The following is a 21236-nucleotide window of genomic DNA, read 5'->3' as shown; positions in this document are numbered from 1 at the left end:
TTTAAGGTTTTCTGTTGGTTCCATTACATTTTCTCCGGCGACAATTGCTCCTCTGTGAATTCCACAATGGAATCGCCAACTTCAACTCTAACCTCACATAAAACCCTATTGCAACGCTATATCATCATAACCCGGAGCGATTATCGCAGGAGCAAATGACGTGTCGCCTTTCACACAAGCTAAACAGATTTGGTCTAATTATCACTTGGTCTAATTGTCATTTTGACTAGTACCCGGATGCAACCTATCACGTCCATTGTCTTTCACTTTGTCAGACGAAAATTTGGTTTAAGTTCAGCTCCACTAATGAAAAAAACCCAAATTGTCTTATAAGTCATCAAGACCCTTTTTTGATACAAAGGGAAAATTCCTCACCCGCTTGAAATGAAAAAAAGAGAGAGAAAGAAATATCGGATTTTCTACGTAATATTCAAAGACAGGCAAACCCTATTACACATCAGTGTAAACATTTAGCATTTGACTCTACATGCTCTATACTAGTTTTTATTAGATAAAAAATACACGAAATTTTGTTACCCCCCAGTTTATGCGCAACTCAATGATATGCAAATGAGAGAGTTGATGATGTACCTCACTCACGATTTCTTTTGTTTTTATTGTTTGAACAGGTCCCCGTCTTACAAAGAGTCGCGATTGATCCAATCAACCACAACTATGGAAAGCCAGCAACATCATCATCCAAAAAGCATGTTTGTTCAACATATTCTCTAGATATGATGTCCAATCATAAATTTATGTTTTCTTGAAAATTCAGTGTGCTTATTGTTGTTTATAAAGAACATTGTGCAAATTTCCTGAGGAAAAAAATTGTGCCATTGATGGATTTGCATATACCTGAGGTTCATTGGCTCGATCAATCGTAGCTCTTTTTAAGACGGGAGCATGTTGTGATCTTTATCTGATTGTTGTTGCAAGCAGTGAAATAGCATAATGAGCCAGATAATCTGAGGGGCATGATGCGGCGGACAAGGCAAACTTCCTAAAAAGTCGTAAGCGAAAATTTCGGCCTTTTTAAAATGAAAAAATACAGTTTTATGATAGATCTTGACATAATAAAAAATGATTATTTCACTCCTTTTCCTCTTCTTTTATACCTTTTATCCATTTTTCTTGGTAGTGAAACTTTTTTTTCTTTTTTTCGGGGGGGGGGGGGGGTCAGTGCCTTGCCCGCCTCCATCTATCCGTCAGTTGCAATATTTATATGATTTAGCTCCTATAATAAACTTATTATTAGAAATTATAGATATTTTTTTTTTACTATTGAATTGATTATATGCCAACTTTGCGATTCTCTTAGAAATAGTAATAAAAGATATGGGTAATACTCAAATACAAAATGCTTTTAGACTTTTTCATGTATTAGTTATTTATCCATCAGCCCATTGAACATTGGCATTTCATAATACTTTTATCACAGTGCTTTTAAGAAAAGGCATTATAGGCATATGGCTATAGTGTAATCCAATTTTAAGAATACTAATTTTAGACACTAAGACATGGTCAGATAACACAGTGTATTTGTTTCTTTTCAATAAATAAATAAACAAATAAATAAATAAAATAAATAGATAGATAAATAAATAAATAGATAAATAAATAAAATAAATGAATAAATAAATAAACAAATAAATAAATAAAATAGATAGATAGAAAAATAAATAAATAAATAGATAAATAAAATAAATGAATAAATAAGGGGCAGTGTAAAATGCAAAGCTTGCCTGATGTAGGCCTATATTCGCAATTGCAAGGCGGGCGACGCCTATGAATATGGGCCTACTCTTTATTCTTTTGTATGTATTGGGGGATTTGGGGCATGTAAAAAGGTTCATCCTGGCTTCTTGAAGATTGAGAAAATGTGCCTTTGAAGAAAGTCACATTTGAATAATAAAACATTGAACCAAATCATGGTTGAGGAGTTTTCTATTCTTAAGAATCTTCGGTATAGATCGAGGTTGACTTTAACGCGCTGTTAAAATGTATTAAAACGTTGGAGGAAATATCCATCGCACTTTACTGTACTGACAGGTAGAAAACTCATGACTGTTTTTGCTACTGAAAATGGAGAATCTTCAATCAAATTCCTGCGATTCTAATATTAAAAGCGAATGTAGTTATTCGTTATCGTATGTTTACAACATGGATACTGGTTTAGTGGAAGCGCTGCCAGCAACCGCCATCGAAAGTAGCATGGTTGACGGATTCGGCAGCAGTTCTGTTGCAGCTTCGCGGGAGCGGCCCGGAGGCGAGTCGGTCCTCCCCGTTAGAAATGGGCATGGGGAATTGACCAAAGGCATTAAAGGAGGTGGGGATGGACTCGAGTCAGGTCAGTTTGACAATTCTCAAGAACTCAACCACCAGGGGAGAGCTAATTCCCAGTCTGAAATTTCTCAGGATGGAAGCTGTTTGTTTGTTAACTCTGCGCAGACGACGCACCCGATCAATTTTTGTGTATCGATAGCCGATAACGATCACGAGCTGAGGGCTGTTGGAGATGGAGGCAGGTGCGACCTGAACGGAAACGAATTGTTGGAGAAGATCGTAAAAACTACAATAGGGGACATTTCTTACTCTCATATGTGGAAACATCAAGAATATCAATCCTTGTCGGTTGAATATGATAGGATCGAAAAGGTGAACGAGCTCGTCGACGAATCGCAATTATCTGAGCGACCTACTTACGGTGACATCCTTGCCGCCACTGACATACTTCATTACGAACAGCGAGAACATGAAGTCAATATGATTTCGCTTATAGATGCGCACAAAAGCATCAGCTCGAGCATGGCACCGGCTACCAGATATATGAATTGTTCGAATTCGGATGCGTCGATGACGAATTATACTATTTCTTCGACAAACCTCGTCGTCCTCGATATTCCCCGGAGAGCAGAGCAATGTCCAGAAAATGGAGAGATAATTTACGTACAGGACGATGAAGTGTCAGATGAATCTCAGGCAAACATTTGTCGACATCCGCTAACGACTGGTGAGAAGTTCGTTCACGAATCTGATAAAAGCCGATTGCTCATCCCGCATCATCTTCCAGCGGAGCCGGAGCACGAGATTGTAATGATAGATGATGGGGAAGATTCGGCGGAGTCGAGGGTTGACAAACCGTGCGTGGTGATATTCGAGAATTCATCATCGGAAAGGACCGCCGTCCCTAGACTGGACATACCTCACGAAAATCGTGATTTGAAGATCATCCGCGAAGCTGGAGATGAAAAGGATGAATTTCCAGAACCGCCAAGCATTAGCCGCCAACTTGGAATGTTCGGAACGACAGATCATGACGACGTCAGTGAACAAAATCATGATCATGATATGAATGAACAAAATGACGATGACCGTCCAGCTGAAAGCGACAATGATTTTCACAATGTTTTGACATTACATTCTTTACATCCGTCACCATCAACAGCAACAGATTGTAGCCATGGTAACTGTCGCATAGACGGACCAGTAATACATCATCAGCCTGTCGATGACACAGCGACTGCAATGAAGTCGACTGCGTCATCGACTTGGTTGTCGAGACCTTTCGAAGATTATGACCACGACTCCACCAGCCGAGATGTTGAGCCGGCAGGGAGCATTTTGCCAGCGGTCGCCGTCCCGTCTACGCAGCCCATCAGACCGGTCGCCTTAAGCGTTTCACACCCAGCCCCTCATCAGCTGATAGCTTGCGGGATGACAGGCTTCTCTTCAGCCGTACCTCCGCCGGTCCATCCTCATCCAATGCTACCCGTTCCGTTACCACCACTCGCTGTTTTCACCCATCCTATTCATATGCTACCATCCGCCTTCCCTTGGCATATCCATAGCCATGTTTCTAGACCAATACCCGAACGAACACCCGGACGACATCCAACAAACTGTCCTCACTTAATGCATTCAGCAACGAACACGACTACTGCGTTGAATTCGACAGCAAGACTCGCCGCGAGCTACCCGCTCCTGAAGCGCGGCCGACGGCCTCGTCGCCCGCTGCTAACCGACATCATCCCAGCTGCACCCCAAGAAACGAACCACGGAACGTCACCGCCTGTTACTAAACGAACTGAGGCAAATGCAAGGGAAAGGGAACGCGTCACCCATCTCAACGGCGGATTCGAACAGCTTCGAAGAGTTTTACCGTGGGCATATCGGGGCGGTCGTCGAGTGAGCAAAGTCGACACACTTCGAGCAGCGATCTCGTACATCCGATTCTTGCAGAGTATGCTGGTCGGAGCTGAGCTGTCGCCCACGGAGACGTTACGGCTACGAAATGGTATCGTTCTTGGTGAGTAGGCCTATTCATTTATTTCATAGGTATATCATTTATTTTCCTTACAAAAAATAAGAAAGAAAAAAAAACACTTTCAAGAACAATTGCAGCAACAGCAAAATAATGAATGAATGATGATCATAAATTAATGAAACACAAGATAAAAGTAAAAATGAAACATTATTTACAAGGACAACAATCATGACAATAACAATCAAGTAAAACCCAAATTATACATGTACAACAGCTTTTGCAACTCTTTGTTTGAATATATATATATTATTCATATGTATATATATATATATATATATGTGATTTATAACAGATATGTTTATATATTTATATTCATCATAACAAAACTTTAAATTATTATGAGAGCAGAATGAAAAATCTACAGTGAAATCATAAGGATCCTGACGATCATAGGAAAATGAAATAACAAAATGTAAATCGAATAATGGATATGTAAATAGAACAAAATGAATAGGCTGAGTAGGCGACACATATCCAAGACGTAAGATGAATTATCAGTAGAATATTGTTGAACTGCAGGATTTGTAACTTTGAGCCAATTTTGAAAAATGGCAAACAATGATCAAAACATTGTTCTTTATTTGCCTCTCTTGCTCAGTTCGATCTTTAACAGTGTTTGATACAAGTCAAATTACAATTTACAATTACAAAATATAATTTTGGTACAAAAATTACGGCAGAATGATCAAATCGTTTCCAAATGTCAAGAAACTATAATTTAGCCAACTTTAATGCCTGATTTTCATGTAAAAAGTAACGCCCTTTTCAGTTGCAAAAATCACGTATAATTCATAGCTTGTTTGTTTTTTATGAAATGCCAGAAGCTAGGTTGTGCGATAAACGTGATAAACTCGACGAATTCGAAGTTCGCTGGCTCCTACTTAACGAAGTAACGAGTGTGGATTAATTTGAAGCAAATGTGGGTTTTAACGCTGGCTAATGTTAACAACGGGTAGGGTCGTAAGTCAAGCAATTATTAGTTTTTTGAAAGATTTTATTGAAAAATAACCATGACAAGCACGACTAGAGAAAGTAATGGCAACCGACATGACAGTCCAAGCTAACCGTTTAGAGTACTAGATGGCTATATGAAAGCGTTTTATGAAAGTGACGAAATCTAAAGGGGGTGTACAAACGGCAAATATTTTTCCTTCTGATAAGATATATTGTTTTTATGCTTTTATAACAATATATTAAAATAATTTCGACTCAGTCATAGTTTCTTAAAGTTTCGGGGGGGGGTCTCCTTTTGCCTGATTGTAGGGGATACAATTTCATACGAATACTGTTTTAATCTATTTTTGATTATATTTTGTTCTGAGATGTTTGGATACTTGGGCGATTGAGTTCTTATTTTGTTTGTGAGTCAATTAATGGTTAAATTCTGTCCCAATGATTATAATTATGTGATGTGCATGATGTGAAAGCTATGATTATTGGAATAACAGTTTTGTTAGTCCATCATTGCCATTATATCACTTCTTTGTGTGTGCGTGTGTGTGTGTGTGTGGAAGGGGGGGGGGGGGGCTCCAGCCTCCAGTCCTTTCAAATCTTTATAACAAGCTGCTGAATACGCTGAATGTAAATTCTTTCGTTGTCGCGGAATTCAGATCATGTTTGCTTGTTCATTTCCAGGAGTAATGGGTGTAAATTTCTACGCGTTCTTGAAATGTACTCTAGCGTAACAGGTGGTTTGAGACAAAAGACGCAGGTGGTTGGTACGGTTGGTTGCCAGATAGAAATGTACCAGTATTTTGAAATTTCGACAAGAACTGCATGACAGAATATAGGGATTTGTATAAAGCGGAGCCAAACTTAAAACGGAACTTTGTTCGAAGAGGGGCAAAAAAATGCAAAGCAAATAAAAAAACAGACAAATATTAATTACAATTTCATTAGCCACCCCCTTTATTTAAAAAAAACCCAATGAATTTCTCGACAAAAGTGAATCGTCATTAGCATTGATGAACCTTTTTAAGCACTAACTTCAAGCCAGGATTTTTTCACACTTACATTTCTTCTGCCTCAACTGTAATACAAAATCAGATAAAACATCGATAACTCATGTGATCTAAGAAAGTTATATTTTTATTTTAGGTAATGTTTAAGTACATTAATGTGAAAACACAAAGAAATTTCCAAAACGTGTGTTCATATTTTCAAATTAAAGCGTTTAAGCCGGACCTCAAAAGAAATTAATTTTCTCTGACGAGTAGCGCGGTATCGAAGTGACATGATTGAAATCATGACATCCAAAATGAAATTGCAATAAGGGTGACGTCATGCCTGACACTCATACCATGGACCTATAAAGAGATGAACATTCATCGCTTAGATAATGAATTCACTTACAGTTGACTGTAATTGTCATCTGAATAACATTCTCTTCATACTTGTCATCTTTGGTCCCGATCGTCACCGTGAGAAGGGACTGAAGGAGTTCGTGATTGGAACTACTTAATATTTCACACATTGTATGCGCAGTTGAAAACAAATCACTTAAATCATGGAAAATCAATGTGCAGTTCTTGTTTTCCTTTGATAATCTTAGATCCATGTGTTTTATTTGGGAAAATGTCGCATATTTTAATATAGCTCTAGGCAAATTTGTCATTGATTCTTAACCATTCAAATATCCATTTCCCCAAGTTTCTCCATAATATTCGATGTATACTTGGCACATAACGTGTATAGATCGTGTATCTCTCAATGATATTGTGGTCCTTACCTGCGTCCGGATCGAGTAATATAATTTATATCACAGAAATCGTCTGCTTCTCAAGTTTGCTGCTCCAAACATGAAGCATGTTGATTGCAAGGCACATGCTGAAATAAGTTATCAGCCAACAAAACTAGGACCTGAGAAACTGATCCATCTTTAATTGATCAGATACGTCTTGGTAGTCATGGTAATTGCTATTGTTACAGCACCTGTATGCTCTCATTAAGATGCGCATAACCATGCAGGCGGCGGTGACTCTCATTGGATCAAAGAAATTTTCGCGTTAATCACCCATCTCTTCACAGGTCCGTGCTAATACACACACTGCAGTAACAATGAACGCACAAACTTACGAAATTACTTGATCAGCTCACCTCGATTTATTTTATTAATAATTAGGAAGGAAGATTTGGGTTCCTTTCCATAAAATTATTTCAAGAACTAACTTGGTTAAAAAGAATTCATATATTTAATTCGCTTCTAGATACAATTTCCCTTTAATCTAGACCAAATTTAGCCTAAATCAGTTCAATAAGTGTCTTTAATGATAATATTGGCAATTCTATGCTAGAAAAATCAGCCATTTTCTTAACATTGTTCAACTTCTGTCCAAACAAACGAGGAACTTCAATTTGTTTTGTGGTAATGATAAAGTAGTGTACTACTGGGTAGTCATAAAAAAATGACAACCAATAAAAATATGTTGTCCATGACTGGGTGAATTAGAGTTGGAAATGTTGCGTGCATGTCGTCCCGACACAACATTTTCATCTATAATTCAACCATATACTTTTTTGGGGGTAATCGCTTTTTCACGTGACTACCCATTATTAACCTCATTATTGACCAAAACAAGCAAGCAGCTAAGAGAATAGAAATCGTCGAAATGTCCCATACGACACGTACGGAATCGCCCATATTGACTCTTCTTTTTAACTTTCCCTCCTACAGAGAACACCATAAGGATCGTTCAGAGTGTTCAGAAAGCCCCCTACCCTGTCCTACCACCGGGGTATCGCTTTGTCAACCCACCACCAATACCACCACTACAACCACCACCGCCACCACAATCATCACATCCAACGCAAGCACATCACACATCCACAAGACCACGCCCCTCTCTTCCACCACCACCACCAGCAACAGGGGAGTGTCATGCTCTACCAGTACCAGTAGCACCAGGACCGCGCACTTCATTACCACTACCAACCCCAGTACCACACCCCATTCTACCACCACCATCGGGACCACACCCTACCCTGCCGATGCACCATATATCTCTACCAATGTTGCCGCCACAGCCTCGGGCCGATCTACCTCCTGTCTTGCACATGCGATCTGGATACGATGGACATCCTGTACAAACGGTAATTTCATTTACATTTTCTGATAGATATTTTTCAATGTGATTGTTCGTATTTCATACATTATTCAATTGGAAGGGGGGGGGGGGGTAACATTAACGGACAATTGCTCTTTTATGCATACATCATTCTGTTTCAAAATATCATAGGATAATACAAACAATACACCCGTAAATGTAAAGTCCATTGAATTTAGTGAAATACTATCACTACTTTTATTGGGTTGAGTTGACTCTACATAGTCTACTCTTATTATGGGAACTATCATCCTTCAGATCTACTATTGATTCTTTGAAGGATTATGTTTATTCATTGTGTTTTTATAGAGACTTTGCAAAGTAAATTGATCGATCGATCAATTGATCAATCAATCAATCAATCAGTCAGTCAAATCCAATCAATCGATCAATCGATCAATCAATTGATCAATCAATCAATCAATCAATCAATCATTCAATCGATCGATCAATGAATGAATGAATGAATCAATCAGTCAGTCAAATCAGTCAGTCAAATCCAATCAATCAATCAATCAATCAATCAATCAATCAATCAATCAATCGGGCCGACCGACCGATCTATCTATCTGGAGGTGTCGTGGCCGAGTGGCCTAGGCGGGGCGCATGATTGGAGATCCGAGGATTTGGGATTCGATTCCCGGCACAGCACTTATGACCCTGATCAAGGAATTTTATCTACATTGCTGTTTTATCGTACATCAAATAAATGAACTTGTAGATGCATTATGAAGACCAATGTGTAGACTTGTTAAAAAAAAATACACAATTAGACAGAAAGATTACAAAAAGTCTTGTATTCTTTCTAGTAATTTGGGCCGGGAATGGGGGGGGGGGCGTATTGGAAGATTTCGATCGGTCACAGTGTCAACATCAAGATGTAATTCAACATCCTGACTAGTTATTTTGTCCCGGGTGGTACTGCTAACAAGTGAAAACGAGGAAAAAATAAAAGGGTTTGATGGGATTGAAACGACATTCACCTGTTTCCTGAAGAAAAGTTTCAGGAAGATGGCACCCTGCTGGGCTCAACTTGACTATAATATACAGATCAGAAATTTCACGTTCATTTATATCTTTATGCATGTCTGGATTTTACGAATTGTGTCTTTTTTTTTAGCAATTCATATGTGTACATAAAAGCACTCTTGTCTTGTCTTTTGGCAATGCATTTACTTACATTTGATACTCTCCACCCAGGTGTAGCAAATGGGTACCCCATATGAATTATGTTCGTCAAAATATTTTTTGGGAGGGTAGGGTGCACTTTATGTCATCTTTGCATTATTAACACTTTTTTATTGCAGTTTTGATCAAATTGCGTGATTTTACTAAATTGAAATTCTTTTTTTTATCAGTAATTGCTTCATTTTCATTAGACTTGTGTGGATTGAATGTCTCCTTGTCTTTACTTCGTCTTATATTGTGCAAAAGTGGACCAATGATATGAAAGGTGTATCTATAAATTTGAATAGAGGTTGGGTAGCTTGGATCGATTACCACATTTTTAAGTGCCACTATTTTTATTAATGTTTTTAGTTTTTTATTGTTTCTTTAATGCTCTTTAAAAGAGTACAGACCTATCAATGTTAACATAATAGTGTCCCCTCTTTTTTTAACTCTTCCTTTTTCATTCCTTTTTTTCTCTCCCATTTTCATTAACTCTCGTGAAAATATTTTCTCTTACCTTTCCTCATTCTTTAAAGGACAAGTCCACCCCAACAAAACCTTGATTTGAATAAAAAGAGAAAAATTCAACAAGCATAGCACTGAAAATTTCATCAAAATCGGATGTAAAATAAGAAAGTTATGACATTTCAAATAAAAGTTTCGCTTCATTTCACAAAAACAGTTGTATGAACGAGCCAGCTACATCCAAATGAGAGAGTTGATGATGTCATTCACTCACTATTTCTTTTTTTTTTATTGTTTGAAATATGAAATATTTTGATTTTCTCGTCATTGTCATGTGAAATGAAGGTTCATTCCTCCCTGAACACGTGGAATTCCATTATTTTAACACTTTGTGCTTCAGGCAAGGAGGTCCCAATCAAATTCGTAAAAATTGAAATATTGTATAATTCAAACAATAAAAAACAAAACAAATAGTGAGTGAGTGACATCATCAACTCTCTCATTTGGATGTAACTGGCTCGTTCATATAACTATTTTGTCAATAATAATCGAAACTTTGAAATGTCATAACTTTCTTATTTTACATCCGATTTTGATGAAACTTTCAGCATTGTGCTTGTCTGATTTTTCGTTATTGATTCAAATCAACATTTTTTCTGAGGTGGACTTGACCTTTAACCCTTTTTTCCATTGATTCGTATACATAATTTTCTATTTGATGTTTTATCGTGTCTTATAACATATATATTTTATTTGATTTTTTTTAATTCGTCGTTTCCATGGGCGGATCCAGGATATTCCAAGGGGGGGGGGGCAAATATTTTCGGAAGAAAAAATTTTGATAAGCCAAAAATAATGTATAAAATTGACAAAAAAGGTCTTCAATATCAAAAGAGGGGCAATTTACACATCACAAATTTTAATTTTGCTTCTCAAGGGGGGGGGGGGGGCACGTGCCCCCTGGATCCGCGCCTGGTTTTTTATCTGTTATTTTCCACTCCTTCGTCTTCTTCGAATTTCCTATAGTCTGTTCTTCAGCTCTTCAAAATGTATATATTTTTTTCAAACCTTTTTCGTTTACTTGGCATCGGACATTATCAGACCCATGTCAATTTGCTCTCTTTCCCGACTGGTCTGTAAGCATGTAAGCTTTTAGAAGTCTGTTCTCGGACAATGCGAACACTAATTCATCAATAAAAACAAAAGACGTCGAATAAATAGGTCAATTGCTCCCATAGCAAGCGTTCTTAATTTTGTTTCTATATAAATTCCCGCCAAATGTGCGAAGCGAGGGCGACCAGCTTGAGTTCTGAAGACATACCAATAGCCGTAAGAATGGGACATAACGGCTACGGTATGCCAGACTCTCGCCCTCCCGGTGGTTCCCGGGTGTTAGCCGCTGTGGTGTCGCTTATTGGCACCTGTTTTTAACAGCTTTCATCACTCAGCTCCACTTTTTGGCGCTGTGGTTTCTTCAAAGAAATAGGATAGTTTATGTGTTTCATCAGTGGAGCATTTGATATAGCATTTAATTTTCTGTTATGTGGACGACGGTACATTACTGCTTTTATCTGTATAGACAAATAAATTCTAGTTTCCTTAATAACATCATTCTAGTAACACTGTAAAAAAATCAGGGGAGAAAGACTCTAAAAATATAAGGTGTTTGAAGAGTTCGACAAAGAGGTATTCCAGGTTTGAAATTATATTACAAGAATAAAACGGGTAGAATCAACATTAAACAGCAAGCCCACAGCCTACCCCCAAAATGTCCTTTTGATAAATTCAGAAATTTGAATAAACATATTAGGGTCTTCACTGAAAATTTCATCGAAATCGGATCCGAAATAATGTTATGGTATTTTGAAATTATGCTCATTTTCATAAAACACTTCTGTGCACATCCTTGTCGATATGCAATTGAGGTAATAACACCACCAGTTCACAATTTGTCATTTCTTTTTTCTTCGGAGCTGCGAATTTGGGGAAAATAGTCGCATTCGCTCCACTTTGGGAATTTACTAAACATAATTGGAATTCACACGAAAATTAAGTTCAATCTTATATTTTCATGTCATTCAAAATGCAATTCATTTGTTATTGTAGTTAGAATTCATAAAAAGTGCATAAATGTGATCATCTATCTTCAAACAACAACAACGACAAAACAAATACGAACTTTCATGGATTCGTAAAATATCATTTGATTTCGTTAATGAATTGTTGATTAGGCTCCCCTTTAACATGCTCAAGTTAGCTAATGTTTTATCAATAATTTTATATCCGTTTAAAGGGAATTTGAAGCAAAAGAGTGTTGAAAATGTTATCAGATTCATTTTGCGGCTCTTGCAAGAAATGGATTTGTTCGCCTATATCACGATGTTTCATTAGAATACATCCGAGGATCAGTTTAGATTAAATTTCCTCATCCGAAGCTTCATCGTGAACGAAAAAAATCAGAATGACGCAATATTTATATGAAATACCAACGGATACGATATTCGCCTGCGGGTAGATAATTCTTTTGATTTATGGAATGTAGATTTCTTTCTTTCATTATAACCTGAATATTTTGTATAGTAGTTAGCTTTTACCCGGACACAATAAAGCGATTTTATTATTTAAAACGGTCTTATCGTTCGTGTGAAAATGCCTTTACATCAAAGAGTTAACGAAATAAGGAAGGGAAACGACATAATGTGTGTATAGTAATTGAGTACTTGTAATAAATGTTATTTAAATGAAATGAATCAATTATGTAAATGCTTTTGAATGGAGGGAAAGTGTTATATCATTAACAATAATCGCAAAGGTGTTGATTGGACACGGTCGCGGTACGTGCGCATGCATTTCAACAATGTGACGTAAACGCATTTACATGATCATGTGATAGACTTATTATCCAATCAGAATTCAATTTGAGAAATGTTACAGTCGCCAAATGTGATTGATTCGATTACCCACCAATTCAGATTCGTGCCTGTACGACCCCTGTATGATGCCAAATCTAATTTCGATACCTATCTCGTTCTTGGTTTCTTTGCTATGTGTTTCTATATTACATAGTCCAACTGCGAAGGTAATTCGGATAGATTAAAAACGAACGCTTACATTTTTCTTGCAACATTTTTCCACCTGGTATTTTCCAACCTAATGCAATTTGCGAGAAGTCGCCATGTTTGTTGTAAACAGTATGTAAGCTTATCGTTTTAATATTTGTTATTGGAAAATACGATTGTATCGAATTCCGCTGAATTCATCACCTTTCTGAAATGACTGTGTAATCAAAAAGCCGTTTGCAATCTTTGTTATTTTTCAGTAGATGTTATCTTGCAGAGAAAACTGTAACTTTACAAATGACAAATGTTAGATTAAATTGTGATAGAGAAAATGTCATCTTTTCCCCTTTAAAACACATTCATTGAACAATACACATTGCTTTACTTTTTGTTATCCTATGTCTGTATCGAATGCCATTCGTACAATATTTTGATCTTTCAAAGAATTGATGGAATCCAAATTAAATTTCCTATGAGAAGTCAAATGCAGGCAGATCAAATAAAACATGAAAAAATTGTTTACCCATTCTATCTGCATTTTACCGTTTTTGAAATATACTCTCAACATGTTTGATCTCCCATGATAATCTTTCTCTCATATTCATTCAAAGAAACATTATCTCTCTGTACAATCTAGTTGGAAACAACGACTCTACATTACTAGCTGAATGAATTTAAATTCTTTACGAAAAGTCAATGACAGCCAAGAATCACAAATTCGGATTTAAACTGAAAATTATCTCTGGACAGATGCCTGACTTCTCATGTTTTTATTTTTCAATGTCCAAATTCAAGTACCAACATTCCATGCTATATTGATTTTGCCTTGCAAACACCCGATCAAATCATGTTTAATATCATTCCAAATTTGCGTCTGTTTTCTTAAGATTATATGTCGTTTTTGTGAAATAGAAACCTTGTGTTTTAGAAAACAACAAATCACAGGTTCTCCGCAGATGGAGCTAAGAGAAGTTTTTAACCCCCATCGGAGTCGGAGGGGGTAAACATGTACCCCTCGTTAAAATGCAATATCATGGTCTCACCCCACGCCGTGATGGGCCAAAAGTTCTCTCATATTTTTTGCCAGGGAACATAGTATCATGATGAATAAATTCAATCTGTATAGCAGGGGTGAATGTATACCCGCCATGAGTCGCATTTCTTGCTAGATTGTTCCCCTCCATTTCCTTTGTTGCAAATAGTTAGAGATACCATAATAAGTTGTGGAAAGAATGATGTTAAGCAAAATAAGGACAACCATTTTTTCACATATTCATTTTCATATTTGATATGGAAATATGAATAGGGATACTGCTCAGAATTTTATTTCTTCCAGCGAAAATTCGTTCCTTACAAACTTGCATCTGAGTAAAACATTTTTGGTTTAATCTTTGTGGCATTGACTCCATCAAAAACTGCTTTATAGGAAGCTGAATTCGTAAAGCTCTTTCATATTTATTGAAGAAAGTTTTTTTCCTTGTAAGATAAAGAATGCATGTGTTTAATCATTATCTGATATATTTAGAAATGAAAAAACGAGTCATTTATGCTTTACTGATCAAAATTCGTTCATCTGGAGGTGGTTTGCAGATTATTATAATAAATTTAGAAAAGGTTATATTATCATGTTCTGATTTATTAATGCATGATCGGAATTAAATTGACATCACCTTTTGCATCAACTAACGAGTGATTGTTATATATAGATTGAAGGAATGAACATAAAATATGAAATAGGGATATTGATCATGTTGATAAAGCGACTTGATATACTGAGTTTGATATTGTTGGGAAGAATTGATATTCGTTTTAAATCCATGAAAATAACAGTGATAGAAAAAATATCATTCCAATACAAAAATATGAATATTCAAATTAAAATGCAATGCATAAAAAGTGAATGTTATAAGTATAAAAGATTATAGAAGCGATGGTTTGACGAAACTGATTCGACGGGGAGTATCATAATTTATTTTGAGAGAAAATAAGAACATTACTCATTTAAATTTGTTACTAAATAATACAATCATAAGGTATCGGTATGATATATATCATGCAAAATATTTGAACGAATATGTAAAATAATACTGTAAATTGAGAACATAGTGTATCAATTGCCAATGAATCTTGTGCATTTCTTAATTATCAGTCATCAAAATATGAAATTTAGTAATAATAATTGAAATATGAGTAAAAATAAAAACCTCGCGGCAATATCTCACAATCATGACAATGTGAAGTTAAACAGTAATACAAAGGGGCGGACAGTAGCGCGGGGAAAATGTTACATTTAGGCGGGAAAACCACGCATAGCTTCCGGGGGAGGTCTTTCAGTGGGGGTGCTGATAACAACTCACTTTCCGACCAGGATGTCACTTCAAATCGAATCAGATACTTTTCTTATATTTCTCTTCTCAATCATGTCATTGCCATCTATCTGCAGGTGAGGTTCGTTATTGAGGGAGTTTGTACAAGAAGGAGATAACTCCCTTTCTGCGTATTCAGATCAGTGCATGCCACCCGATTGAGCCCACGATTTTGTGGGTGTCGCAAGAAAATATTTGGAATCCATTGCAAATTTCTGTTGCTTATGTGCAATTATCAGTCAATAAAGCAATATCGATATTTACTTCATGATATGAATATACACTCTAGAAACAAATCAGTCAAAAATGACTAGTTAATAGGGTCAGCTGGGTGCGAGTGTTATTCTAGTCATATTTGACTATTTTCTAATCATATTTTACTAGAACAGAGTTATTTCTGATTAGAATATATGTCAGAAATGTGACCATCAGTGATTGCCAAATCAGTTGCTCCCAGCTGACTACTGGTCTAGTCAATTTGACTGATTTTTCAATAGTCAATTTGACTGAGTGTACATGAGCGTTTTTCTGGGGTGGGTGTGTCTACCTGGTGTGGGCGTGTCTCTTATACACAGTAAACAAAAAATAGCAAGTTGTTTAAGCCTGTCACTTTGTTGTTTAGACTGTTTTGTAATTGCTTAAACTTTTTAAACAACTTGTTTAAAAAGGTCTAAAAAACTGTTTAAAAAGTTTAAACATCTGTTTAAAAAGTTTGAACAGTAGTTGTTAGAGTGACAGGCTTAACGTCTTTAAATTTTTAAACAGCATTTTTACAGTGTACTACAGTGACATGTTCACAAAGCAGACAGGTCATCAAATATAATACGCATGCACAATTAATAGCAAGAGTTATGATTAATTTTGGAACCGAATATTCATTTGCAATTGATCGCAATTTTCTGAACTGCATTTTCATTTATTTTTTCACTAAACATTAAGTCTTCAAATTAACTTCAAGCACATATATTTTGAGGACTCATATTTTTTTAAGATTGCACGACAAATCAATGAATATGAAATATATTTTAGGTCCTATTTACTTAACTGCAAATCAAATAACTGATGAATGCAAGATATATTATTTTCCAATATTTTGAGGTCTCATATTTCTGTGGTCTTGCGTGCATATCAGAGCGAAACTTATAGGTGCCGCTTTTCCGACGGCGGCGTCGTCAACATAAAATCTTTAAGTTTGTTAAATGTCATCATGCCATGGTCACATTTGTTGTACGGCGGCCGTACGGCGAGTCGAAAACAGCCGTTTAAACATTTTTTGTCCAACTACATATAGGTGGTTTGAATCAAAATTGATAAAACGGCTGTTTTCGACTCGCCGTACGGCCGTCGTAGAACAAAAGTGACCATGGTATTAGAAAGTATATAGATCTGGTTCATGAAACTTGGACATAAGAGTAGTCAAGTATCACTCAACATCCAGCTCAAGTTTCAGGTCACATGTCTAAGGTCAAAGGTCATTTATTGTCAATGAACTTAGATTATGTTGGGAATCAAAACGAAATCTTAACCAAGGTTGATTTTTTAAATATCATAACACTTAAATTATATGGTTCTAGTCCATGGAGTAGTCAAGCATCAGTGAACACGTGAGTTTCAGGTCACATGAACAAGGTCAATGAACGTTGGCCTTGTTGGGGCATATTGTTGAATTGCCATTATAACTTTGAAAGTTTTTTTTTTATTAATTATGTGTTTTATTGGTATTCAAAATCACAGATAATCACAATATTTACAGGTAATTGGAAATTATTTGAAACAGTTCAAAAGCAGTAAGTTTATTGATCTAGTTCATATAAGGGTAATCAAGTATCACTGATCGTCTTGCACAAGTCTTTGGTCACACGATGTCATTTAGGGCCAGTGAACACAGTATTTTATCATCATATGAGTGGTGTTTTTTGTGAATGATTATAAGCCAGTTCACGGTTAGCTCATGATCAACTTTTTTCAAATGACCTTTGTGATTTTTCATTAGGATAAGCACTATCATTTTCAAATGTAGATGTTGCGTAAGCTTTACCGGTAGAGTATTCAAATTCTAAGAACAAAAGGGATTGTATAGACCAGGTGACTAGAATAGTACATCAGGGATAAAGTTTGGAAATCTGCTTTATTGTCTGCATGCCTTTGGCACATTTGTCTATTGTTTAGGCTACTGTCAAATACCAGTGATTATGAAGGCTCTATTTATTACTCTTCAGCTTGGATGTGATAAAATGAATATTTTGAAAGGAATACATGAATAATCATCAAATCACAAATGCCTTTGTCAGTGAATTTGAAAGCCACCTTAATTGGTTTATCTCAAAAGACCTTTTTCTGCTTGTGCGCAGTTTACAACCGTGAACAGGCTTATTCTATATAGTCGCTCCACTTGTTTAGATTGCACGACATAATTATTGATAGATAGGAGCTCTGCTACAAATCAAGTAAAATGAATGCAAGATACATTATTGATGATGTCGAAAATTACTTAAGATGAATGAAATTGAAAATTCATAAACTATTAGGAAATGGATATATAACGTTATTCTTCTAGTGCAGTATTTTCTTCCTGACTCCAGCTGGCTTAGCAGTGCAAGAACAGGTGTGGACAATTGGATAATACGAGATGCAACAAGACGGATCGCTACCCTGAATTTCAGACATCGTCCTATCCGATCCGGGAGCGTTTTGAAAAAAGGTTACCACCCCTCGTAAATGCTGCTTTAAGAATGTCTTCGTGAATCAGATTTAAATTCAGCAATAAAACGGCAGCATCTGACACAACAATAAAAAGATTAGCAATGACAACAACTGTAGCAACAGGAAGAGAAACAACAACGACGACAAAACACCAGCTGCAGCAACGCCAACAGAAGCAACAACAGGTTCAGCAACGGCAACGACAAGGACATTTTACAGTAGCAGCTACACATCATCGAGAGCAGCAGCAACAAAAGCAGAAACAACTACAACAACAACATTTTTTCCCATGCATTCTCTCCCCCCACCTTTCTCTCTTTATCTCTCTATTTTTTCATTGTTGCAGGTGAGATTGTAGCTGGGGAGTCCGGTGGTGAGTTTTACCTACTACTCCTCTTCGGCTATGCCACCCCTTCTCGCTCAGAGGCTGCCAAAACGCATCCATCATCACCTGCGCGCTCTTTTATACAACTACAAATAAAACTTTATATGAGCTTTGAGGAAATTAAGTGTAAAATAGCTGTCTTTATAGCCACTGCTCACTTTCCTTTCTTTTTACTTATTTTCAACAGATTTCTGTACCCAGTCTTCATCGTAGTCACTCAAGTGGGATTATTCAAGAAAGTGGGTCTACCGCCCTCTCCTGGCTCATAAACTTTCACGGTAAGCAAGTGGAAAAAAAGTACTTTGTTCAACTCAAGGGCGGATCCGGAATTTTCTTTAAAAAAATGGGGGGGGGGGATTTGACAAGATTTTTTTTAACACCCCCTCCCCTAAAAGAAAAGAAAGTCTGCACAAGTAGAGGTCATTTTTTTTCCAGGGGAAAAAATGACAAGTTAACAAAAAAGTCCTCACTTGCATATATGCATAACATATTCCACTAAAAAAATGTTGGGGCCTCTCCCCAAAAAACTGGGGGGGGGGGGCACCGGCTGGATGTGCCCCCTGGATCCGCCACTGGTTCAATTATTCACACGGGAGGTGACAACTCCCTGCATGTCATCTTGATCAGTTCATAATCACACAATGCAAAATCTTTATCAGAAATCCACCTTACAGTATATTAATGTTACCACTTTTGCTTCAACTAAAGTATATTCTATGGTGTGAAATATACATGAGGTCTATAGGCATATGGGCTAGGCTGATTACCCAACTTTGTTACCAATTACTGAATTTAATTTTCATTTCGTAATTGTAATCTGCAATTGGTTTAATTATCCATACTGCGACATTTTACTTATGAACCGATAACATTCCAGCGATATTATTTATCATTGAAGTACTTTTCATTTCATTTTCATTTCATTCGTTTATTTTCATTTTCAACAATTACAGTTTCTTCTGTACATGTTGACATATATAAATAACAAAACATATTTCAAATATTCCTGTACAGAAAATTATATTCAAGATTATTACAAATCAGGTTGGAAATGGAGGAGGCTGCTAAAATGCGGAGCTTGTAGAGTGCAGCCTCCTATTTTCTTAATGACGTCAATCTGTTTTGTTATGTGTTCGTTATGTTGATTTAAGCTTGAAAATTGTAATTAATCTGAAACTGAAATAGGATTATGAACCCAGCAAATGTGTCAAATACGGTGCACATTGAGAGGTCATGGGGAAAATGAAAAATTTTGTGTACAAAACATTACAAACATTACACTTTGTTGCGACATTGCCTAATTTCCAATTAAATACGCTGCATTTATTTTGTGTTAAATTGTACTATTTGTGATTGTGTTTTTGTTGAATGATTTAATTTGGAATAAAAGTTTACCTTTAATTTTTAAAAATTGAGAATCGCTACAGACAGTAAAATGAAACTATTCAAAATTATATAATTTTAAAATCCAAATAATCATGACAATTGATTTTGATTTAACTTTTTAAAAGTACTCTTCCTCTAATTCTCTCCTTCATTCTCCTTTGATCCCATGCTATCTATAAAGCGAGCATCATAGAGTCATTTTGTATATTTGAAAATAAATGCAATGAATTAATTATCTGTTCAGGAAGTGTCGGTGTCCCTCCAATAGACGGTGCGGATCGGGATGTTATCATGCTAGGATCAACGACGCATGTTTCGACCAATCAAAAGAAGAAAATAAATCACGTGACATCAAGGAAGAAATCCCGGCGTTGCAAAGCAACCCTAATCACCTGATGCCGAGACGACGAGAACTTCTTGACAATTCGAAAAACACATTTTTCTTCCAGTTTGATTATTCGTAATTTTTGTTTTGAATGGAAAAATCAATCATGAACAAATTTGGACGAAAAGAAAATGTGGCTTATGTATTGAACGTTGTAAGCATTAAAATGTAAAATATTACATTGCTCTCATGCTAAGCTTCGATGTGCTAGGAGCAACGGTGCAGGTGTCAACCAATGAGAACAAGAAAGGAATCTCGTGACATCAAGGAAGAAATCAAATTGCAAAGCAACCCGAGTCACGTGATGAGTACCATGATGAGTACTTTTCTGACTTTTGCAAATTTCGTTCGTTATTTTTTTAAATACACCATCCACGTGAAAGATTGGAACTGCACGAAAAGGAGCTTTATATTCAAATGTATTAACTATCGAAAAGTAAAATACTGTAATTTTTTGTTGCCTTTGGGAGTAAACATGGTTTGCTTCAAAATATATTTTAAAAAATAATAGATATGTTTTCTTCATACCGTTTTTAAGTATCCATTCAGAGAATTATTGTTGTTGAAATATTAATTTGTCATATCACCGGATCTTGTGATTATTATCTGTTTATTGGTATTGAGGTACCAAGGAAAGCAACACTGTCCCTAAAATATCGATAACTTATATGTATTTTCCATATATTTTTGTCCCTTATTTTCCATGAAATGGCATTGTCATAAATTATTGTTTTCCGATCTCCAGAAGACACCTATTAAAGCGCGTGTTTAAAAGAAACTGATATTCTCATACACGTTTTGTATAACTTTGTTATATACAGCAGTGTAGAACAGAAAATTTGGATGTTACCTCAATTTAAATTCCATATACAGGCAAGATACGCAATGTG

General features: G+C 36.2%; 1 protein-coding gene across 1 annotated transcript; it reads left to right on the top strand.

Moving 5' to 3' along the window:
- The first annotated feature begins 1937 nt into the window (after positions 1-1937).
- Positions 1938-20382, top strand: LOC121406388. The gene is made up of 4 exons (XM_041597427.1): positions 1938-4306; positions 7998-8413; positions 18763-18853; positions 20206-20382. The coding sequence occupies exons 1-4, from the start codon at positions 2083-2085 to the stop codon at positions 20355-20357; spliced, it is 2883 nt and encodes a 960-aa protein (XP_041453361.1). The 5' UTR covers positions 1938-2082; the 3' UTR covers positions 20358-20382.
- Positions 20383-21236: the final 854 nt, after the last annotated feature.

The sequence above is a fragment of the Lytechinus variegatus genome, chromosome 19 (assembly GCF_018143015.1).
Source record: "Lytechinus variegatus isolate NC3 chromosome 19, Lvar_3.0, whole genome shotgun sequence".
Lineage (NCBI taxonomy): Eukaryota > Metazoa > Echinodermata > Echinoidea > Temnopleuroida > Toxopneustidae > Lytechinus > Lytechinus variegatus.
This window is presented reverse-complemented; position numbering and strand designations above follow the sequence as displayed.